Here is a 24,638-nt window from a genome sequence, read left to right as displayed (position 1 = left end):
ACACAACCAGGATCTACAGCAGTGATATCGGAATGTCATTCGGGCTGGAGAAATGTAGTCGGATGGTGACTAAGAGGGGCAAGGTAGTCCACACTGAAGGGGTCTCACTCACTGAAGGAACAATAGCAGATATTGAAAACAGCTACAAGTACCTCGGTATACCACAGGCCAATGGCAACCTCGAATTAGCAACAAGGAAAGCGGCTACGACCAAATACCTCCAGCGGGTGAGGCAAGTCCTCAGAAGCCAGCTCAATGGCAAGAACAAGACCCGGGCAATAAACAGCTATGCCCTGCCAGTGATCAGATACCCTGCAGGAATAATAAGGTGGCCAAAGGAAGAGATTCAGACCACGGATGTTAAGACCCGAAAACTCCTCACCATGCACGGAGGGTTCCATCCCAAGTCCAGCACCCTGAGACTGTACACAAGCCGTAAGGAAGGAGGCCGGGGACTAGTGAGTGTGAGAGCCACTGTCCAGGATGAAACATCCAAGCTCCAAGAATACCTCAAAGAGAAGGCTCCAACGGATGATGTACTCAGAGAATGTCTCAGTCAATGGGGAACAGAGGATGAGGTGCTGGAAGAGGGACAATCATGGGAGGAAAAGCCCCTACACGGGATGTACCACCGAACCATAGCAGAAGTGGCTGATCTCAAGAAGTCCTATCAGTGGCTAGAGAGGGCTGGCCTAAAGGACAGTACAGAGGCACTCATCCTGGCTGCCCAAGAGCAGGCCCTGAACACCAGAGCCATAGAGGCAGGGATATACCACACCAGACAAGACCCAAGGTGTAGGTTGTGCAAAGAGGCACCTGAGACAATCCAACACGTAACTGCAGGGTGTAAGATGCTGGCAGGGAAAGCCTACATGGAGCGCCATAACCAGGTGGCTGGCATAGTCTACCGAAACATCTGTGCGGAGTATGGACTGGAAACCCCAAGGTCAAAATGGGAAACACCTCCCAAGGTGGTGGAGAATGACCGAGCAAAGATCCTGTGGGACTTCCAGATACAGACCGACAAGATGGTAATGGCCAACCAACCAGATATCGTGGTCATAGATAAAGGGGAAAGGAAAGCCGTTGTCGTGGATGTAGCGGTCCCGAGTGATGGGAACATCAGAAAGAAGGAACATGAGAAAATCGAGAAATACCAAGGGCTCAGAGAGGAGCTGGAGAGAGCCTGGAAGGTAAAGGTGACAGTCGTGCCTGTGGTGGTCGGAGCACTCGGGGCAGTGACCCCCAAACTCGACGAGTGGTTGCAACAGATCCCGGGAACAACATCGGATATCTCGGTCCAGAAAAGCGCAGTGCTGGGAACAGCACGGATACTGCGCAGAACCCTCAAGCTTCCTGGCCTCTGGTAGAGGACCCGAGCTGAAATGGGGACAGACACCACCCATGGTGGGTGAGACGAGGATTTTTATATATATATATATATATATATATATATATATATATATATATATATATATATATATATATATATATATATATATACAGTAATACCTTGATTTACGAACCCCTTGGCTTACGAACTTTTCCGTTTACATTTACATTTATGAAAATGTATATTATGCTGTGTTTTTTTCTCCAAACACAACATCTAAACTTTAACGAGGAGGGGTATTAAGGACCCTGAAGCTGAATCTGCCCAATTGGTGTACACATCCAGCCAAGATATCAAACAGGCACTGTTGTCATTGTAGTCTGTATATCGTCATATTATATATAGCATTGCTCGAATCACCAATCAAAAGACTTGTGCACAGCACTGATGTCTCCATCTCACCATTTTTTTGTCTTGCACCCTTGGGCATGGAAGTGTTGTTTGGAGAAGGATTGTCACATCAGATACGAGCCACCTCGGTCAATGTGACAATCTAGGCACAAGCAAAAGCAGAAGAGAGGAACGCCTGACGTCCCCGGCCTCACGTCCCCATCGGCTCTATGACTCAGAAACATGCAGACCTTCCATTTTTCTCCCCTTTCAGAAACGTCTACACCTCCGCAGATCCATATCTGGGTTTGGCGGAGAAACGACATCCCAAACAAGAGGCAGGCTGGCGAGGGACAAGGACCAGCGTTAAGAGATAAGATGGTATTCAATCAAGCTTTATTGACAAGCGTTGACGTATCAAGGAGACATCGATAACGTGGTGGGAGGAGGCCATGGGAAAGGCGCTGGGTTCTTTGCTGCTTTGTACGTGCCGCAAAATGTGCTGACTGTGTGGAGAGATGGTGTGGGAAAGAAAGAGCAGGGAGGCAGGGGGAAGTGCACGGCAGCCTGTGGACCTCGTGTTAGTAATACGTAATTAAAAAACTTAAAGGACAACCGACGTCTACGGACAAGTTGTGTCCATAATTTGTAAAATGACTTCAAATGACTTCTACTGAGCGTATTTTAATAAGATTCCACCGCATATAGCTATATTTGACATTTTAAGACTCGCGCTGAATATTCAGGAAGTCTTGTTTTTGAGTGGGTGACGAGTCCGTACGTGACGTCACTAAAGGAACGCCCCTGACCGAAAAAAGACGCATTTTAGCGGTCCTTCCATCACGTCAATGTATTTTGCTGTACTTGTTTGGTCTGGGGACCTCGTGTTGCACCCAAAAGCCACCAGAAGAGGGCGTGCAAGCTCCATATAAGGAATTTATCAGCCTGTGGAAACGGAGGTGGCCACAGGAGGTCGCCATTTTGTGCCTCTTTTTCGGTGAGACATTTTCCCTCAATGTTGCCTCATAATGGCACAAATAAATTCCTTAATCGATTGCAAACATGTATGCTTTCCTCTTCAGAACTATTTGAATCATATTCATAACTGGATGTGTAACAAGAACGCATATTGTCCGAATCTGAAGCCATTGTTTTGATTCTCCAGCAATGCAAGATGTCTTGGTGTGACGTCACTAACTGGGGGTGGGACTTTCTGAAAATGCCCAATTCGCAGCTCAATTTTTTGCAGATTTTGGACACTTTAAGTCATTTTTATTGGTGTTTTGCATTTGAATAAAAATATCTTACTGCGTGTTTTGGGTATTTTAGAGGCTACAAAACGTTTTTCTGATGTCAGTTAAGAAACAAAAAAGTGACGTCGGTTGTCCTTTAAAGGTGAAAGATGCAATGAGAAGTAATTGAACAAGTAATTTGCTTAGATTGTATGCCAATAAAAGGCAATGACCATGAAACGATACGATAAGTCTCACACTTTACAAAAAGACAGTCACACGATAATTGATTTCTTTCATATTCTATAGAATCATTACCGCTGGGGATTGCAGACCCAAAAGATTTTTTTTCTGGTCAGTTATTTGATTTTGTCATTTATGTTTTACTGACAAATAGACTTGCTACAGCTCATGTTAAGAGTAAAATATGTTCACTCGCATCCGGAGAACCAATTAGTAGAGAGTCGTTAATGTCCATCAGCAAGACAAGCGGCGCTTTCCGTGTCATAAAGCTACATCGGCGTTGCTATGTGGGTTGATTCTCATGAGCACAGTTGTCAGTATTGACCAAAACATTTTATGACACAGACAAAGTTTCCATTTTTGCCACTGTTCCTCAATGAAAGTCCCAAGATACCACTGGTATAACGAAAAAGACCAGTAATGTTCATAGTATCTCAAGCTAGCGAAGCTAACCGCTACACTCTACCACACATAGCTTTTTGGCGAGAGGGCAGGTAATTTTCTGACACATGAAGACTGTGTAGCCTTAATCGTTGGACATTTTGCTATGCTCACAAGCGTTATATTCTAGTGACAGCAACAGGTGAAAGTCCTTTAAAATGATCAATGAAAGAGCTGCCAAAAACATGATTGGCATTGAAGCAATTTCAAGCGTTAAATGTTGATACACAGTCATAAAGTTGACTGGTCAACTCACAGGTTCAAATGCTAATTGCCACTTAGTGAGGTGATCTTAAATTTGCTCGTCTTGCTTCTCATTTAAAGGCCACCCACGTCTCTCGACAAGTTGTGTCCATAATTTGTAAAATGGCTTCAAATGACTTCTACTGAGCGTATTTTACAAAGATTCCACCGCATCTAGCTGTATTTTATGTTTTAAGACTCGCACTGAATATTCAGGAAGTCTTGTTTTTGAGTGGGTGACGAGTCCATACGTGACGTCACTAAAGGAACGCCCCTGACCGAAAAAAAGACTCATTGTAGCGGTCCTTCCATCACATCAATATATTTTGCTGTACTTGTTTGGTCTGGGGACCTCGTGTTGCACCCAAAAGCCGCCAGAAGGCCAGAAGAGGGCGTCCAAGCGCCATGTAAGGAATTAATCAGCCTGTGGAAACGGGCTGATTAATTCCTTACACGGCTTTGTCGCCATTTTCTGCCTTTTTTGGGTGAGAGATTTCCCCCCAATGTTGCCTCAAAATGGCACAAATAAATTCCTTAATCGATTGCAAACATGTATGCTTTCCTCTTCAGAACTATTTGAATCATATTCATAACTGGATGTGTAACAAGAAAGCATATTCTCCGAATCTGAAGCCATTGTTTTGATTCACAAGCAATGCAAGACATATTGGTGTGACGTCACAAAATGGGGGCGGGACTTTCTGAAAACGCCCAATTCGTAGCTCAATTTTTTTGCAGATTTTGGACACTAAGTCATTTTTATTGGTGTTTTGCATTTGACTAAAAACATACTGCGTGTTTTGGGTATTTTAGATGCTATAAAACGTTTTTCTGATGTCAGTTAAAAAACAAAAAAGTGACGTCGGTTGTCCTTTAATTACATTTCTTATGGCCCTGTTGCTTCCAGTACAGCAAACAAGGTCAGAGATTAGGCCTGGACAGCCCTCATGTAGTGTGACATTATGATCAATATGTTTTAAAACATTGTCTGAATTTTTGTTATTTATTTATTTTTTGCCTGTGTGCTTCCTTTAAACAGATATTATGGCAAATACAAGATGACAGTATAGTTCTGCTCGAGCCAATTCTACTGCAGATTCTACTGCCCAAATCCAATTCCAACCCTTAATCGCTTTCCCCATGCATCCACATTTGCAAAATGCAATCTCTTATTGCCTGGCCTTTGATATTCAAGCGATATTGTTGGGTGGAAAAGTCATGAGGAAGTTGAAGATTTCACTTCCCTTGTAATTTTATGCGTCTGTTCTTGTGATATGAGGAACATTCTTGCAAAAATAAGACTTGAAAGTTAGTTTTTTTTATTATGTCTCACATCTTGATTAATTTATTCTTTTGATATATTTTTATTTGAAATATTTTAAGTCTTTTAATGCTATGTTTATTCTAAATGCCTTTTTTGTGGATGTTTTACATAATTCATGGAAATATTTTACTTTTAATTTGTTAAAATATTACAATTTTAATCTGATAAAATGTGTATTTTGTTCTCATGAAATGACAAAAATGTTTGTACAAATTCATTCTTGTTGTTTCAACCACAATATATCGTCTAGTGGTTTTTCATATATCAAACAACTGCTTTTAAAATTATACTTATTACATTTCCACTTAATTATGATTTTTTTTTCCCTTGAAACATTACATTAATAATAACTCTTCCTTTACGATTTTGCCATGCTTGTTCATTTTAATAATTTACTCTTGTATGGAATAATTTATACACAGACATTTGCTAACTTTACTCTTGTACAACGACCTTTTTTGCTAAGATTGCATATTGAGTTTTTTTGAGGGGGTGGGGGGGGGTTACATCTTGATAATGTCCCAACTCTAATTTTTCTTTCCAGCCTCTAAAAAGCAATCACAAATGTCCCTTATTTTGCAGCCTTGCTCTGACATTAGGTTCTCTGCAATAGGACCTTGGGAGTGAAGGCAAGCATTCCGACTTGTACTCACGTTTGATGTCCAGTATAGCAGCCACCGCAGTCACTTTGCTGCGATGCATTCACGGCTAAGAGTGACGATCAGGTGTGACGCACAAAACAATCCAATTTTATTTCACTCATCTGAAAGTTCTTGTTTTTTTAAAATGACGCACAACAAATACAATACAACACTCTTATTTATATTGATCTTTCAGAACAGCTGCAGATGCGAAAAAGCACTTTGCGGAACAATGTCTGTTAAATCATCAACTAGATGGAAGAAAGTACAATTAACCTGCATATCTCCACTTGTTTCCATCCACACAACAGTATAATGGCATTCCTTTCCACTAAATAGGCTCAGATTTCAGAGGAAATACATTGCGTCAAATAAGATGCGCTCATTAGTCCCTGTTAAGGAAAACTGTCTTGTAAATTTGACACACCGCAGAGAAGACGGTTGATAATAATGCTGCCAAAGCTAAATGGTATAGGTGAAAAAAAAAAAGACAAATTGTGAAAAAGCAAGCCCCTCTCGCCGCTCTCAAATACTGCAAATGCGTCCACATAATGCACTGAAATCCAGCCCTTTTTAGTCGTCAATTAAGTATCATTACTAAGGCCTTCTTCTTTTCCTTTCGGCTTTTCCCTTCTAGGGGTCGCCACGGCGAATCAATGTCCTCCATCTTCAGAGGTATGATTCGCATGTTTGTTTTGGCCAAGCTTATACGTCAGCTGCCCTTCCTGACACAACCCTCTGTATTTATCGCGGCTTGGGACCGGCACAAAAAGACACTGGCATATATGTCCCCTTGTGGCTCCAGCTAGGCCTAAAAATATGTATTTCATTTCATATGGCAACTTTCTTAGATCAACACACATCTTTACATGTCAGTTTTAAGCAGTTTTATTTTTACCTGTCTTTTAGAAGCTGCTACAATGTAGTAGTCCAGCGTCTCACAGTAAATATTAGACAAATAAAGCCAAGCTACCAATAAACATAGCAAACATTTTGTCACATTTAGATTCTGGGATAGGTTCTGTTAATTTCTTTTTTCACGTCAGTTTTCAGCAATTTTCTTTTCTATTGTGCCACTGATTAAAATGACCAACACCTGCGAAGCTGCAGGCAGGGCCCAACAATGTCACCCGTTGGTCGCTAATCCAAACGTGACAACATTGGCATAGTTGAAGTTTTTATGGAAATATTCTCACCGCAAATGGATATTGGCTCCAAACATTCTTAACAAGTAATACCCAGTATCGTGATGCCAGAAAAAAAAAATAAACAAAAAAAAAACATGATTTACAACGACTGATGATGCCACAAGAGGGTGGCAAAAACGAAACTCCTCAACTCACTTCAACATCTCTTTCAGCGCAAAGATGCCACCCGATGGTGCCAAAGCAACACTGTTTGTCAATAACGACTTGATAATTTTTCAATCCATATATTAAAAAAACAGCAAATAAGCAAATTTGTGAATGACTGTATTGACTTGTGAGTTTTGTCACCGACCTTATAAAAAAAAAACTTGTAAAATAAAATTCCACCCAAAAAATCTCTTTTTCGTGTGCGTGTCTGTGTGCTCAAAGTATTTCATATGTGGCATGTTGGTCGACTGGTACGCACCATGCCACCTATGCGGGGCAAGGGTCTGGGATTTGTCTCTGTGTTTCTTGTGTTCTCCCAGTTCCTACTTGTGTTTTCTCCTGGTATTCTCATTTCATTCCGCATTCTAAAAACATATGCAGCTATGGGACTATATTGGTCCTCAGTGTGATTGTGAAGGTTTGTTGTTTGTTGATAAAGTACATGGGGAAAGTCATTAAGATTGCACAACTGTCCATACTTTTATGTTCCTGCTGTGTTTATTATTTTGCTTTGTGTTGACTATTATGTGAAGCGCTTTGTTACAGCTGCAGCTGTTGTGAAAGTGCGATGTAAATCAGGATTTAGTGTATTGTATTGTGCTGTATTGTATTGTATAAATGTGTGCCCTGCAAATAGCTGGCAACCAATTCAGAGTGTACCCCGGACTGATGCCCGAAGACAGTTGGGGATGGGGCGAACTCCAGCATGCCCCCGACCCTTATGACGATATTCGGATTTAAAAAGATTAATGCGCATATTTACGTATGTACCTACGCTCACCAACGCAATGGGAAACACTGCAGTATCGCAGAATCTGTCATTACAATGTGCATCACATGAGGTGTGGAGCAGGAATAAAGAGGCTTTGCACTCACGTGCTCCGGTCCCTGGAAGCAGATCCTGCACAGGGGAGTCCTGAAGCCGCTTTCCGTGTAGCTGGTGAGGGAGAACCTCTCCTCCAGTTTGCCCTTCGAGCAGTCATCTGAGGAGCTGCTGCATCCGCGCAGCGCCGCCGACAGCTCCGTTGCGTCCACCCAGCCAGGCACCGCCGGTCCTCGCTCAGTCCCGACTACTGATGCCGCCGCTGCCGCAGGCGGGGTGCCTCGCTCGTCGACGCCCGACTCGCGGCTCTGCGTCGCTTGTCCGTTCATGGGACTGAGCGCAGGCGGCGGAGGTGCCGGTGGCCCGAGCAGGAGCAGCCTCAGGTCACTAAGCAGGACGCAGCAGCGGCTCTTCAGCATACCCTGGCCGCGCAGCATCGGCCCTGCGGTCCCTGTGTTCCCAACCGGCCACCAAGTCACAGCAGCACCGCGGCGCAGGGGCGCAATACGCGTCCCCTCATGTGGCACTTGGATGGGCTGACCTGGTGGGATATTTACGACCTAGTACTCCGATTAAAGGTATTTTACTGTCCGAGCGAGACCGAGTAAATCCAAAAGGCTGAAAAATCCCATGGATACAAACAAGTGTCCGAAGCCATTGGGCGGAGTGAATGGGGATGCTGGAGGAGGAAAGTCAAACGTTAGATTGATGGGTTTTTGCATTTGACTAATAAGGATGTGGCCCATAGGTGACCATTGTCGTCGCCTTCCCATTCAAAGCCTCATTGGCACGCGAGAAAAATACATTTTTCGTTCAAACTCATATTCATTAAAGCCACGTCACTGTTATTATCGCCTTTATATGTGAGAGAAAAGGAGTCGGTCGTCAGACGTGTCTTACCTGGCCAGCTACGCCAATTTCTGTAGGTCTTTCTCAGCCTCCAGCCGCTAACCAGCCCCCCACCCTCCTCCCATGCTGTCAGCGACCCCTCTGTGGGTAGCTACGTGGACGCAGCCGACGATTATGGGGGGTTAATCCAACGCGGCTATCGGAGCGTCCTGCCGTGGGCGAGAAAAGCATCCGGTGCGCTCGTTGAGGTGTCAGCTCTGTCTGTACTCTGTTGCTGCTACCGACTCCGAGCATAATGCAGTCTGGGACAGAGCCCAGACCAAACGCCCTCCACACACGTCATGCATGTTCACCGCACATTCAGACAAGCAAACTAATAGATACATGCGGTAAATAACTTGTCACGGATAAACTTATAAATTAAGCAATTAATCTTATTTTTAAATAGATAAATAAAATAAACAACGCCTCCATTTTTATACTGTACTTTTAAGTGCTGTGCAAACGGGACATTTACTTTTTTACACAAAACAATCGGAATTAATCTTCGTTCTTATCCTTGACCTATGTTCTCAGTCTATCTCGTAACGTTTGAGCATACGCAACCTTGTTCAAATGCCAAGCCTTTGTCTTTTTTATAGCATACTAAAGAAAAAATAGAACATTTAATGTACTGTATTGTCAATTTGTAAAGTCTGGCCTTTGAATTAATGGTAGGAAATTAAAACATTTTTGTCCCAATCGTCCATGGTTCATTGTAAAAAATAACTACAGATTCCTCTATTATTAAATTAATTGTTTTTGCAACCGTATGGTACAGGGTTTATTTGTTTACACTCAGGATGTAACAATTATTGTACACGAAAGTTCGACAATTGGGACACGTCCCCTGAAGTGTCAATTTGTTATTTGACGTCACTTCCTTCGCGCTAGATACGTACTGCGAAACAAGCTCTTCTCAACAGCTTGACATTTCCTTGGAAAGTTACATACTACTTTATATACCTCGAACAGGACTTGATTGCGACCTTGGCGCATAACTTCAATCTTCCATCTAGCGAACCCCATCATAAATTTTGAGCGATGTTTGACACGTTGGCTAACGTTCGATAGCTGCTAACATTAGCCTGTCTGGCTCTTGAACGTCCAGATGTGGCCACTGCCTCGCTGCTCAGTGAAGTAGCAAGGCAGTCATGTCGACGCCGCTGACAGCTGAGCAGCAGAGAATGATTGAGGAGAACAGACGGAAGGCTTTGGAGAGGAGAGCCCAGAGGCTTGCACAGAACGCGATTGGCCCAACGAACTCAAACACTACATCAGCACCGAAGCGGTTTGTTCCACCTTTCGTGCAAGAAGCACGTCTCACCGGTCACCACAACGACGTAGCGTGCTCCAATGGAGTATCTTCAACAACGGTGAGCACAACAAGTATTATGGTGTTAAACATTCATTTTGATTTTTTTTTTAATGTAGATATTGTCATGATGCTAAAAGAAATGTTAAATAATTTTGTGTTTCATGGATTTTGGATGGGAGAAAGGTGCACATTTCTCCCCATCCAAAATAGTTGAGTTGGGCGACCACTAATTGACTCTGAGAAGGTGATTGCAACCACCTGGGAATGGCCAATTGCCGCTGGGACCTGATTGGCCAGAAGCTCAGGTGAAGCACCTTTAAAGCCAGCCTGAGCCAGTCACTTCGAGGAGGAGGAAGAAGAGGGACAAAGGACAAGCTGGAGAGCGGTGTTACCTGTGGTCTGCTGAAAGCTGATATCAACTTCAAATAAAGAAAACTCACAATACCCTTCCTGCATCTAGCTGAGTGAACTTTTATCAACTTTCCATCTGCTTGCTGTCTCGCCGCACGACAATTGGTGGCAGTGGTGGGATCGTTTCACCCTGCATGAAGTGGTGGGATCGTTACGCCTTGCTGGAGTGGAAAGGATAAGAGGAAGCCGAGATGGAGAAGGTGGGACGAGGAAGAAGACGTGCAGCACGGGCCAACCAAACTGAACTGGAGAGTTCTGAAGAGGATCAAGGAAACCAGCAGCTTGAGTTGCCCAAAGACGATGCCGTTCTTTATTTCCATGAGGCGTCTGGCCAAGCCAAGGCTGGAACTGGGCAGAGTGAGCCAGAACCAGTGGTGAAGCCTAAGACTCAGACAGTGAGTACCACCAGAGCTCAACTTAATGAGGAATTGGTGAAAGAAATCAGAACTTTCATGCAACACTCTAAAGATAGAGAGGGGGTGTTGATTGAACAAATCAACCAATTAAGAAATCAGATGCTCCTCAACAAGCAAGAATGGACATTTGACAGTCGATCTAGTTAACATTATCCTCCTCTGGGACCGCACCCCCAGGGCGCTGACTCTCGAACATCCAGGCCAACGAACCTTCCTCCCGCACAAGAAACTCCCAAGTTGGGTTACCTAACATGCCCAACCTCCACAGTTTCATCATCTAAGACAAGCTGCAATTCCAATGCTTTCTGAACCCAGAATTCCAGAAAGAAACGGAAGATGCAGAACGTCAGGAGCTGGAAGAGGATCTCCAGCGAGAATAACGGCAAGAATTTATCAGGGAGAGATTGGCACCCTGGACAGAAGGTGTTAATATTGTTGCATATGGGATCAAGTAAGCTACTGGCAAAGTGGCAGGGCCCATACGCTGTGACTAGGAGAATAGGACCTGTCACATATGACATTCTCTGCCCTGACAACAAATGTTATTGCTGATTATTTGACAAGAATGTCTGAACTCTGAGGAGAGGGGGTGAATGATGTCATGATGCTAAAAGAAATGTTAAATAATTTTGTGTTTCATGGATTTTGGATGGGAGAAAGGTGCACATTTCTCCCCATCCAAAATAGTTGAGTTGGGCGACCACTAATTGACTCTGAGAAGGTGATTGCAACCACCTGGGAATGGCCAATTGCCGCTGGGACCTGATTGGCCAGAAGCTCAGGTGAAGCACCTTTAAAGCCAGCCTGAGCCAGTCACTTCGAGGAGGAAGAAGAGGGACAAAGGACAAGCTGGAGAGCGGTGTTACCTGTGGTCTGCTGAAAGCTGATAACAACTTCAAATAAAGAAAACTCACAATACCCTTCCTGCATCTAGCTGAGTGAACTTTTATCAACTTTCCATCTGCTTGCTGTCTCGCCGCACGACAGATATACACACAAAATGAATTAGAAAGAAAAAAAGGTTCACAAATATGATAGTCCAGGGAGATTGTCAAACTACCCTGGAGTTTTAGTTTGACAAGTAATTTTGGGGGATTCAAATTACATTACAATCAAAGCCAACACAATTTCAACAACAGATTATTGTCATTGTCACATCTGGAAAGTATACACTTGTGAATGAAATGTATTATTATATGTGCCAAAATAGAGTTTTATATCAATAGTTTTTTTTTCCTTCTTCAGTATATGACTTTATTTTTACTTGTTTTATCTTTAAGTACATTTACTGCATTATATATAAATCAACAAAAATATGCAACTTTTTCAAATAAAAAACACCATATGACTAAAATCCATGCTTTTTTTTGAAATATTATATTTTTTTTACATTTAGTATACTGTATATTTTATTATAACGTCCCTACCCTCTTCAGTCCCGGGTTGCTTCTTGACAAATTCAAAGCAAATCCTGTCATTTCTCATAGACATCGACAAGAGGTGCACCACCTCCAGCCAAGCGCCAACACGTCAACCAGCCCTTGATGAGTACTGTCAGCAACATTAGTAGTGTGAAGCCTGCTCAATTCAGTTGTAAGCAGCCCTCTCCCCACTGTGCAGCAGTAAACTCCTTCTACAAACAACCAAACAAACCCACTTCAGACTCTGCAACATTAAAGGCCGTGCCTGCTCAAAAGGCTGCTGTATCTTGGGGCAAATGTGTGCCGCACACTGATGGACGCTTCAAGGTGGAAGTGGGCTACAATGCAGAGCTCGTTGCTATTTTTAAATCCATCCCATCCAAGAACTATGGTAAGTACAATCACAAATTGAGTATTTCATCATCATAGGTGGCCATTTTACTTGGTGTATATCTTAACTGCCTTTTCCTCTTTCTGATATTTTGATCCGTTTATCTTGCTCCCTAACCCAAAAATATCAGCGACAGCTCTCAAAAGGGTGCTATAAATAGACTGTCGTTAAAATACTTACAGTACCTTTATGATGTCCAATCAAGTCAGATTGATAGGTAGAATGACATAGAAGATACTTTATTCAGCCTGTTAAAAAAATTGATTGTCACAGGAGCAGCTTTAAAACTATTTTTTCCCCAATATATTCAGGAGCAACTGTCAAAATTTCGCTTGGAGCAGCATGCACATTTTCACCATGACGTCCCTGATCCACTTGTTTGACCCTCTCCTCTTTCATCTATAACTGCTTCGTACAACAAAGAGGCTGCAGAAAAGTGATTGAGATTGAATGACTATGTCTGTTTTGTGTTTTGTGCTACAATGCAGAGCTTGTTGCTGTAAAGGCAGCTGCAAAAGTGGCTACCTTTACAGCAACTCCTGTGTTTTGTTTTTCTACTTATGCTTTTTCCTTCCCTCTATCATTTATAACTTTGCTTCTGTGAATTGGGAATTTCTCCAATGTGTGACAAATAAATGTAAACTCTTTCTCTCACAAATTGAGTAAATAGAGACAGTTGGAAGATATGCAAGGGTCACAGTCGAGCCCTCGAGGGCTGCTTTCCTGTCTGTTTTCCATCTCTCCCTGATGCAACACACCTGATTGAAATGACCAAGGGCGTTATCAGGCCTCTGCATTGCTTGCTGATGAGCTGATCATTTCAATCAGGTGTTTTGCAGCAGGGAGGGATGAAAACGAGCGGGAAAGTGGTCCTCAAGGACCGGATTTTGAGACCCATGTTAGAGGAACAAAAAAATCATCAGAATGACAGTGATTTTACAGTGCCACCACTGACTGGATGTGGCCAATTCAAATCCATACAATCCTGTGTGCATGGTATTTATGTAACATATTTTGGTTTGGGTGTACTCTGCACCTTTAGAATTCTATCATTTTCACTTAAATTTCATATACTACTATACATAATACATCTGAAGCAAAATTGCTATGCAGGGCACCTTTATTTACCCTATATACAGTAAAGTCTCGTTATATCGATATCGGATATATCGATAGTCCCGGTTATATCGATACTATTTCTATGCACGCACAGAGAAAATTACATGCAAACAGGGTCGGATATATCGATAGTCCCGGTTATATCGATATTTTTTCGGACTCCCTTGAATATCGATATAACGAGACTTTACTGTATTTCATACACAAGGTAAAACAATGTGCTTTGTATTGTTCCAAACAAGGCAGATTATATCGATTTGCATCAATAAAGGCAAATCCAATCCATGTACTAAATTCATCCTGTCTACTTGATAACTAATGTTAAGCAGATTCCTTACTTACAGACAGTGTATTGTAGGTGTTCAAATACCATGACACTCTGACGAAGGCGGAAGTAGTCGCCGAAACATGTCAGGTATTTGAACACCTACAATACACTGTCTGTAAGTAAGGAATCTGCTTAACATTACAAATCCAATCCAATCTGCTAGACACAATCATGAATTTTATATTAGACTGAAACAAGATAGCTTAAGGTTTTAACTGAGCTACGTACATGTACAGTGAAACCTCGGTTTACGAACGCTTTGGCTTACGAACTTTTCGGTTTACGAACGTTACGTTTTTGAAAATTTTACCTTGGCATACAAACTATTTTTCGGGATACACACGGAACTGCCACAATGAGCCCATTTTCCTCACAAGAAAATGGTGGCCACTGTTTTTGTCCTATATTCCCCGCCTCCAGTCTTCGGTTAAAGCCACGTGATTGGTCAAGAACGCAGCAGTGGGGAATGGGGTTACAGACAGAGAGTGAGGCTGTTCTCCAAAAAATAAAATGGCGTCTTCGGTTAAAGCCACATGATTGGTCAAGAACCCAGCAGTGGGGGGCAGACAGAGAGTGAGAAAACACATCCACACGAAAGGGAGAGGACCGAGCTTGAAACAAAAAAACAAAAGTGAAAAAAAAGTAAAGTGATGAGAAAATGGATAGAAAAGAGTGCAATTTGGACCCATTTCAACTTTGATAGTTCAAAAGCAGAATATAGACTGGAAGGTTAAAATATAATGGTTTCCTATGGGAAATTAATTTTTGGGATACACACTTTTCGCCTTACACATGCTGTCTGGGAACCAATTAAGTTCGTAAACCAAGGTCCCACTGTATATATATATATATATATATATTTTCATTTTTTTCATGCGGAAACCAACTGCTAGCAATATCAAGCCAAAGCTGCCATATGTTGGCTAACGTAATCCTTGGCTCTGAGCTGACACCCAAATACTCTTTGTGGCCACATAAATCCTATTTATAATGCCTACACTCAGCAATATGGACATCTGTCCAGTGCAGCTTTTACAAATGAAAATAATTAGTCTTGCCCCAACCACAGTCCGCAAAGGTTATCGCACTTACTAATCAAAGTGCTTTTTAACTTCTTCATAGCTGAATTTGATAATTTTCAAATTTCTGTCAGATAACATTTGCCGTCCCTTGTTTGTGTCTTAAAGCCAATGGTAAAAATTATATTGATTCCTAATTAATCCTGTAAATGAAGTTGCAGTCACACAATATAGACACGCAATTTTAGGTATGATACATAGACACCATGTGCAAGCTACTTGAGCAAAAATACAAGCATTGACTGTTCACCTTAAGAGGGGATTTATAATTTTATGCACGTTAATTTGAAATGTGAATTATTACATATATTATTTAAATGATTTATTACATGTATTATTTAAAGGACAACCGACGTCTTCGGACAAGTTGTGTCCATAATTTGTTAAATGTCTTCAAATGACTTCTACTGGGCGTATTTTAAAAAGATTCCACCGCATATAGCTATATTTTACGTTTTAAGACCCGCGCTAAATATTCCGGAAGTCTTGTTTTTGAGTTGGTGACGAGTCCGTACGTTACGTCACTGAAGGAACTCCCCGGACCGAAAAAAAGGACACATTGTAACAGTCCTTCCATCACGTCAATGCATTTTGCTATACTTTAGTCTGAAAACGTCATGTAGGACCACAAAGAGGCAGAAGAGGGCGACAAAGCTCCATGTAAGGAATTAATCAGCCTGTGGAAACGGGCTGATTAATTTCTTACACGGCTTTGTCGCCATGTTCTGCCTTTTTTTGGGTGCTATATTTCCCACCCCTGATGCCTCAAAATGACACGGAATAAATTCTTTAATCGATTGCAAACATGTATGCTTTCTTCTTCAGAACTATTTGAATGATATTCATAACTGGATGAGTAACCAGGAAGCATATTCTCTGAATCTGAAGCCATTGTTTTCATTCTCGAGCAAGGCAAGACGTCTTGCCGTGACACCACGAACATGGGGGCGGGACCTTCTGAAACTGGCCACTTCCGGTTTCAAATTGAAGTACTTTTTAGACACTTTAAGTCATTTTTATTGGTGTTTTGCATTTGACTAAAAATATACTGCGTGTTTTGGGTATTTTAGATACTATAAAACGTTTTTCTGATGTCAGTTAGGAAACAAAAAAGTGACGTCGGTTGTCCTTTAAATGATTTTTTTCCCCTGAACAGTACAAATACTTAGATTTCAATCCTTCCCAAAATGGATGACCGATACCTTATCATGCCATGATGTCTTCAAATCGTATTGAAAAAAAATACTTTATAAATAAACACAAAACAAGCTTTTCTTGCAAATAGTGTGAGTTTCATGAAGCACAAATGAAATTTCTTTCCTCTCAACCACAATGAAAACATCCAGTGCATCGATGAGAAGGCTTCTTCAGCCGTCATCTGTACTTTTTTTTGAAGGTGTTGGACGTTTCGCCAGTGAACTAAAATCCATCGCATTGAAAACAAATAGCTAAAAAGAAGGGCTGCAAACCTGAATTGCCTAAAAAAAAAGATGTTACTTCAATGTACCATGTAACACAAATAATTCAGTCGTGCAGTATTACCGTCGACACTGAGGACCGAAACTAAGAATGATGAAATAAGAGGTGAGGAAGAAGGTGGAGCCTGATGAATATGCACATAAGATCCATATTATAGATCAATATTATCGTTATAACAACTGCTGGGTTAATGGATAACTGCTGGGTTAATGGAGGCGCTTTCAGACTTCCATATAAAATTGGCTTATTTCTTCTACGTAGCAACAGGACTATCATAAACCTGCTGTTTGCTTTGCTTTAGATCCCATCAACAAGATGTGGAGCTTCGGCATGGAGGACTACCAACAGCTAAGTGTGTTTTAACAGTACACAACGTGACATACATCTGCATCGGCTCATTTCTAACGTGGTTTCAAACTGCAGTGACCCAAGTGACGTCCATTGCGTCGGTGTCTTTGAGGCCCCTGGAGGGTGCAAATACATTGGACGTGGCGGCCTTGACCAGCCAAGCTAAAGACGGCGCTGCTCTGACCGCTCTGCTGAAGCTGTGCAACGGCTGGCAAAAACCAGGGGCCAAAATCCAGGGCCAATGCTTCCTTGTGTCACCCTCCAGATTTGAAGTTGATATCGGTTACCATGATGACGCGATTGCAGCATTCAAGCAAATACCGACAAAGTCTTACGGTACCTGCTTGATAATTTATGTACAGTATTTTTTGGTATCCGCATCTGTCCAACTAACACTCTATCAAACAATCTTTTTAATGCAATCGACAATAAAAAACAGACCTATAAACATAGTCTGGATATCTAACTTGAGAGGTGTGACCATCACAAAATGAACCCAGTAACCCCCAGATGCCGCTAGTGGAGTAATATGAAGGTTACGCCTTGAAAAAAATGATGTGGCGGGCCGGATTTGGCCCGCGGGCCTTGATTTTGACACCTGTGATTTAAATGATTGCAGACATGAAAACAAGGAAGTGGACGTTTCCACTGGAGGACTACAAGAGACTGAGTGAGTTTATTTAACCCAATGGATTTTAACCCCCTGTTGCCATTCACCTTCCTGTCTCATCTCATCATGTTCCATTCTCAGTGGAGCTCCTTGGTGCGATAGCAGCCGTGGAGGTGGAGCCTCTTCCCCGGGCGGTGGTCCAGGCCTTTTCTGCCAGCTTCGAAGGGCCTCGAGCCAGGAACTTGGATGTCCCGGAGGCCGACCTGTCTTCTATTGACCCCACGATCACTAGCAGCCTCTTGCCCTTCCAGATGGAAGGAGTCAAGTAGGTGCTTGTAGATGGCCGAAAGCGCTCCTTTTATATAGGAGTCGGAACAGAAATGATGTGTAATATTACATCTATAGTATTTCTACATGTGGTAATTGTTTAAATGAATGGGAATGCAAATGACAGTTCTTTTGTTATTTAACAACTTGTTAAATTCCAACTTATTGAGCTTGTCTTAATGATGGGAACAAGATCTTTTCTATGCCCTTACTACATTTCCAAATAACTGAACATATGAATTACAAATATTTATCTAATTGTTTGATTTTTTTTTATCCCCTCGTATCAGAAATTTAGTGAACCCAGTACATTTTAAATTTCATTTTTTATTTCAACCAAGCTCAGTTGAGTTGTTGCATTTTAAAATGTAGTCCTTGAATCCTATCGAACCTTATGTATGGATTTGGATATCAAACGCGGTGCACACTAATTGCAACTGGATATAAATTGGTTTGCCGTTGCAGATTTTTTTTTTACTCTTTACAAATAAGTACTCCAAAATATGTTTCACCAAAAGCATTTTCCCTCTTATTTGTGGAGAAAAAAAGTGACACACTTTTCTTTCAAGTTTGCAGTTCAGTCCAGATTGATTACTCATCTCAACTGTCTCCTTGCAGTTTTGCGGTGTCCAAACAAGGCCGCCTGCTCCTGGCTGATGACATGGGCCTGGGGAAAACAGTGCAGGCCATCTGCATTGCTGCCTATTACAGGAAGGAGTGGCCTGTGTTGGTGGTGTCACCGTCTTCTGTGCGCTTCACTTGGGCTGAGGTAAAATAAAAAGAACATTAATACAAATACAATTGTTCCAACAGTAGTGTGTAGATTTTGTGTCCTGCTGAGAAGATAACGATATTGTTTTCTTCCTCCATCGAGCTGACATCATTCACACATAAATATTGCGTGAAGAGTAATGCTATACATATTCATTACTCTATCTGGATTTCAAATGAATTATGCACATTTTTGTCGCTGTGTATCATATCAGACTTATTTTACTAACTTGAACTTTTATTTAGGCGACTTATTATTAATGTATTCTAACCTGTCGTTAAGGCACATGGTTTCCATAAGAAAAACCTCATGACAAATCAGCCAAAAAAAAAAACAAGTTACGAAAGTATGAATATTGCATAGGTGATGTCTGTCCACATCCAACTGTCTGTTCTTCTGTATCCATCCATCCATCCATCCATCCATCCATCCATCCATCCATCCATCCATCCATCCATCCATCCATCCATCCATCCATCACTAAATATATAAAGGCGTTGGTTAAAAAAACTCTTCTGTGGTTATCTCCAAGCAGCAATTACACGCAACCTCTGGCAGAGTATTTTTCGATGAGCCAGTCTTTAGGCAGTTAATAGGACCCCCTCAGCCTGCCCCTTAAAAGGCTGTTAAGCACACTCCCAACCAGGAGTTGGAATTGCTGCAGGGAGTCAAGTCAGATGATGAAGTAAAGATTGACTGCGGTCTTATGGGTCTTATTTTAGCTGTAAGCTGCGCCGCCAAGCACAGACACACCAACATAATGACTCGAGGGACAGGCAGAAGATGCACAAGTCAACTCAGGCTCACTAAGATTTGGCCACAAAAAATATATTTCATACTAACATTTTTCCAGATATCCTCAATATTGAATACTTCGACACCTTGTTGCTTTCTTGGTGGATGAAGTGATGATTTGAGATTATTGTGTAAAATATCATGGTTAATCAAAACAATGCTCCCTCCTCTGCAATTGAATGAGCAAATGTGTGCCGTCGCCAATGAAAAATACTTGTGCATAAGGGCGCAGTGGTTTACTTTTTAATGCCATTGTTACATATCTTATTTTCCCCTCTTTTTTCCTAGTGACAGCAGATATTTGAGAAAATAATGTCCACTTTTTGTCCAACAGGCTTTCCGTCGCTGGCTCCCTTCGCTCAGTTCCGACAGCGTCAACGTGGTAGTGAAGGTCAAAGACAACCTGGGGGCGGGCTTGGTCAACATCATCAGCTACGACCTCCTAAGCAGAATGGACAAACAACTGCCAGGGAAACCGTTTGATGTCGTCATCATGGTGAGTATCATACATCCGGTTTTTAGAAGTTGTCACAGTATTTGTTTCAAAATATACTCTTGGAATAAAATGGTTTCTTTCGCCTGTGCAGGATGAGTCTCACTTTCTAAAGAACATCAGGACGGCTCGTTGTAAAGCTGCTTTGCCATTATTGAAGGTGCTTGTTTTTTATCTTTCCATCATTTACACTGAACAGCTTCAGTGGATACAATTGGTTCATTTTTATGTATTTAATGTTGTGTATATTTTCATTTGATTTTACCGTATTAATTTAATTTTTCATACACATTTAAATTTATTTAGATAATACATAAATGACAAGATGACATTTAACTACAAAATGTTGGGATGTTGTGGTAAGCGCGGGGAAAAGCAAAATACAATAACTAGCAAATCATATTTAGTGGAATACATAACATGCCCAAGATATTTGATACATATAATATTCAAACGGATACATTTGTTTTTAGCATATCATTCTTAATCTATTGGCGACTCAGACTGGGCTGGCCCGAAATACTGATGCAAGTTCACTGATTGACAGATGATGGTCGCCCCTGCAATAAATTGGCCGAATGGTGATGCGCAACTGAGAAATTAGTTTATTTTTAATTTTATATTATATATATATATATATATATATATATATATATATATATATATATATATATATATATATATATATATATATATATATATATTTTATCCAGATTATATCCCAGTAGTTTATGCTAAATAAGGAGGGATATGTGACACATTTCTTGTACTGTACTTACCGGTATTTCACTTTAGTTTACACTGTTTATTTTAATTATCACTTTTATTGGCAAAATAAATCATTAATTGATTGTTTTAAGTTTTATATTATATGAATGGGATGACTGCGTGTTGAACTTGTTTTTACCCCAATGTTGTATACTGTTGATACAGAGAGCAGTTCAAATTCTTGTTTTTTGGGGGGGCATCCATGTGGTTGCCATGTCGTTCCATTATCTACCAGTTCCCTTTAATCAAGAATGTTCCACCTATGTGAACAGGAGAAATTTCTCCACTCACACTCTACATTGTGCAACTTCTTCTTTCGACCCTTAGACAGCCAAGAGGGTCATTCTACTTTCAGGGACCCCTGCCATGTCCAGACCCTCTGAGCTCTACACACAAATCCTGGCTGTCAAACCTACGCTATTCCCTCGCTTCCATGAGTTTGGACTGCGCTACTGCGATGCCAAACAGGTAACTAACTTTGTACGCCCTGATACCTTCCAATAGTTAATTGTAAGTTATTTCAAACACTTTGTTTGATTCTGTGGATTCATCTTAATCATTGAAAAGAGATTAGAAGCAATGTATTCTCAGAGGGCACTGGAAACCCCCAGCAGATGAGTGTCTCAATTTTTTTTGTACCCAGAACATCAACTAACGTCATTTTCAATGTCCAGATGGCCTGGGGTTGGGACTACTCAGGCTCCTCCAATCTGGGCGAGTTAAAGCTGCTGCTGGACGAATGTCTGATGATGCGGCGCCTTAAGTCGGACGTCCTTTCCCAGCTTCCCTCCAAACAGCGTAAGGTTGTCACGGTGACCATCGACGGGATCAGCAACCGAACCAAAGCAGCTTTGTCGGCCGCCGCCAAGGCGTTAGCCAATGTACATCAAAATGTGAGTGACTCATGCTCCTGTGTTCTTTTTCATCTGTGATTTGAAATGCTATCAGCGGGTTTTCTTACACAAGTGTCTTTCTTTGGTCCCATTTCAGAAAAAGGAAGAAAGAGAAGCCCTCATCATTTTTTACCACCACACGGCAGAGGCCAAGCTGCAAGCCATTGCGTGCGTATAAGCTTCCTTTCCAAATATAATGTAGAACCTGATTGGATGCGATGAGGTAAAATTACACAACTATACTGAATATACCTGCTGAAACAAAAAGACAAAACAAATGAGTGAAGTATATCTTGATTTTTAATTTGTTTAAAATGGTTTTGTGTTTATATAAAAATGCTTTCATTGTAATTTTATGAGGTGTAAGGAAAATAAACACTGCAATGTTCTTTTTCCACCACTGACAGGGAGTACATCACAGATATGCTGGAGTGTGGGAGGGAGAAGTTCCTGGTATTTGCCCATCACAAGTTGGTCCTGGATCACATCACAAATGAACTTATTAAAAAGGTAAGTGATAAAAGGAGGACGAGATCACGCAAGTTATTTGAGGAGTTTACGGTTGGGCTTATTGGCAGTGATGGTGTGAGCTGTCTATTCAGCCCTCATAATACACCCATCCCCACCCCGCACCACCAACACCACAGTGTTCAAGCCAAAACACTGTCCTGTTACCATCTTTGTATAAGATCAAGGAAAACTGCATGATTGTCTTGGCTCCAGGAAAGAGCACTTAAGACCATGCCATTAACTTCGACCCTAAGTGCAATTTTCCACAGCTGTCCGAACCATCATCTCATTAAATATTTAAGTACCGGACAGTGAAAACACTCATAATGTCTTTTGAACCCTCTTACTAGAGTATTTGCCCCGTGCCGATAAGAAGAATCCATCTGCCCATGTCCTATATTGATTGTCCGGTTCATGCCACGGCTGGCGGCTGGAGCCGAGGCCAGCGGACTTTCACTCAATATCAAACTAGACTCCGGTCACAATGCAAGGCACATATCGAGATGGACAATCATTAAGACTTGGATTTCCAATCGTGAACTGAGCTCATGCTACCTGCATCATCAGGCATCAATGCAACTGAAACATTTGAGTTATGGGAATGTAGTCTTGCAGTGTTATGACGAATCATATTTTTTCAGAGTATTCAAGAAGCTCTGTCATTTTTACTGTAGTTTCATTCACTATTCACTATATTTTATTTTTTTTAAGAATAAAGTTGCAGAAAGTCTACTCAGTAAGACATGTAAAAAAGTCCCCACCATTTTAAGAAATAATATATTGGTGAGAATTAACTCATTCACTACCAGATGTGCAAAAATGTGTCCATTCCTGTTGTGATTGTCACTCAAATTCAAGGACCCACAGAATATTGAGTTTTAGGACTACATAAACATTTAATGCAGCGTAAGAAACCTGACACTCTCTTCTTTCATCAGAAAAAAGTTACTAAATGATATGGGTCTGGAGTTATATGAGTTTGAAATGAGGGTGGTTGTCCAAAATACAATGTAATACATATATGTCGGTTTATATAGCGCTTTAACAACAGCTGAAGCTGTAACAAAGTGTTAACCTGGAAAAAAGGAGCATGCTGCCCCCTCGTGGAAGGAAAAAAAACATTGCCAGAGGGCTGACCAGCGCTTTATCGGCAGTCCCAGCAAGAAAAACAATAACCCGAACAAATTCGGGAATGGCGCTCAATGTCATATTTTCCATTCCCAAATAAATTCCGGAATGGCAGTCAATGAGTTAAGTAAATGAAATGATTTTTACTTTTTTCACTTGAATTCCTCAGGTCATTTATCATTATAATTACAAAAGCTTAGTTTTTGTTTTCTTTTTACACTTTTTGGAATGTCTTGGTCTTAATTGCAGTAACACTTTTGATAGCCTTGCCCTAATAAAAGTCAGGGGGTGTTATATGTGTTATTCTTCTACACTTTCTCAGTATCACGTTCTCAACAGGATGTTTCATTCATTCGCATCGACGGTTCCACGCCGTCAGGTGAGCGCCAGCATCTGTGTGACAAGTTTCAGCATTCGGGAAAGATCTGCGTGGCTGTCCTGTCCATCACTGCCGCCAACATGGGTTTGACGTTGCATGCCGCCAACCTGGTCATCTTCGCTGAACTGTTCTGGAACCCCGGGGTACGGACCCATGATAAAAATGATGCATCGGATCTTCTTAATGCTCATTAAATAATTTTTTTGAAATATATTAGCTAAATCTGATGGCTGAATAGCTACGGTTATATTCATGTGATGGAAATTTGCCTTTAAGGGGTGTAGCCTAGTGAGTGCTGCCGGGAATTGGAGATTATTAGTTTGCATGTGAGCATCTTGTGTGGGTTGTGGCCTACGGCAATTCTTTGTGATTATTATTATTTGGATTTTTATTTATACCTATCAATTAGTGGTTTGCTCTGGCCAATCCACCACTCTCATTTTGCGCACCAGGTTCTTATCCAGGCTGAAGATAGAGTCCACCGCATCGGTCAAACAAACAACGTCAACATTCACTACTTGGTCGCCAAGGGAACAGCTGATGACCTCCTGTGGTATGTGCGACAAACCTCATCACGTCTGTGGAGAGAATGTTGTTTATTTTCATGTTTTTTTTCCTTCCTTTCCTGCAGGCCAATAATTCAGAAAAAAATGCAAGTGTTGGAGCAGGTCGGTCTGTCCGAGTCTGGCCTCTCAGCCAAAGCAGTGACAGCTCAATTTCACTCCAAGGTAACAAAATGG

At 41.5% G+C, this 24,638-nt stretch overlaps 2 protein-coding genes across 6 annotated transcripts in view; one reads left to right on the top strand and one right to left on the bottom strand.

The window, feature by feature from the left end:
- Positions 1 to 8,489, bottom strand: part of LOC148894775 (E3 ubiquitin-protein ligase MARCHF4-like) — a 24,109-nt gene extending 15,620 nt beyond the window's left edge. Inside the window, exon 1 of the mRNA XM_089002345.1 lies at positions 8,079 to 8,489. Coding sequence (XP_088858471.1) covers positions 8,079 to 8,462 — 384 coding nt within the window. The 5' untranslated portion in view covers positions 8,463 to 8,489. The remainder of the gene's footprint in view (positions 1 to 8,078) is intronic.
- The window catches only part of smarcal1 (SWI/SNF related, matrix associated, actin dependent regulator of chromatin, subfamily a-like 1), a 17,395-nt gene continuing 1,244 nt past the window's right edge, over positions 8,488 to 24,638 (top strand). Inside the window, exons 1-17 of one of the 5 annotated variants that reach the window (XM_089002335.1) lie at positions 8,488 to 8,603; positions 10,025 to 10,289; positions 12,546 to 12,870; positions 17,177 to 17,227; positions 17,299 to 17,559; positions 17,843 to 17,893; positions 17,975 to 18,158; positions 18,779 to 18,929; positions 20,062 to 20,223; positions 20,315 to 20,380; positions 21,316 to 21,456; positions 21,663 to 21,881; positions 21,979 to 22,049; positions 22,289 to 22,391; positions 23,859 to 24,041; positions 24,351 to 24,451; positions 24,530 to 24,626. In XM_089002335.1, the coding sequence (XP_088858461.1) occupies positions 10,068 to 10,289; positions 12,546 to 12,870; positions 17,177 to 17,227; positions 17,299 to 17,559; positions 17,843 to 17,893; positions 17,975 to 18,158; positions 18,779 to 18,929; positions 20,062 to 20,223; positions 20,315 to 20,380; positions 21,316 to 21,456; positions 21,663 to 21,881; positions 21,979 to 22,049; positions 22,289 to 22,391; positions 23,859 to 24,041; positions 24,351 to 24,451; positions 24,530 to 24,626 (2,388 nt within the window). In that variant the 5' untranslated portion in view covers positions 8,488 to 8,603; positions 10,025 to 10,067. Of the gene's footprint in view, positions 8,604 to 9,744; positions 10,290 to 12,545; positions 12,871 to 17,176; positions 17,228 to 17,298; positions 17,560 to 17,842; positions 17,894 to 17,974; positions 18,159 to 18,778; positions 18,930 to 20,061; positions 20,224 to 20,314; positions 20,381 to 21,315; positions 21,457 to 21,662; positions 21,882 to 21,978; positions 22,050 to 22,288; positions 22,392 to 23,841; positions 24,042 to 24,350; positions 24,452 to 24,529; positions 24,627 to 24,638 lie in introns of those variants that run through there. The other 4 variants (XM_089002337.1, XM_089002336.1, XM_089002334.1 and 1 more) reach the window with 4 other exon arrangements.

Source organism: Hippocampus bargibanti, linkage group LG08, assembly GCF_051943395.1.
Source record: "Hippocampus bargibanti isolate YZ-2025 linkage group LG08, ASM5194339v1, whole genome shotgun sequence".
NCBI classification, from domain to species: Eukaryota; Metazoa; Chordata; class Actinopteri; order Syngnathiformes; family Syngnathidae; genus Hippocampus; species Hippocampus bargibanti.
The sequence above is the reverse complement of the archived record's forward strand: the minus strand, read 5'-3'. Positions and strand labels throughout refer to the sequence as shown.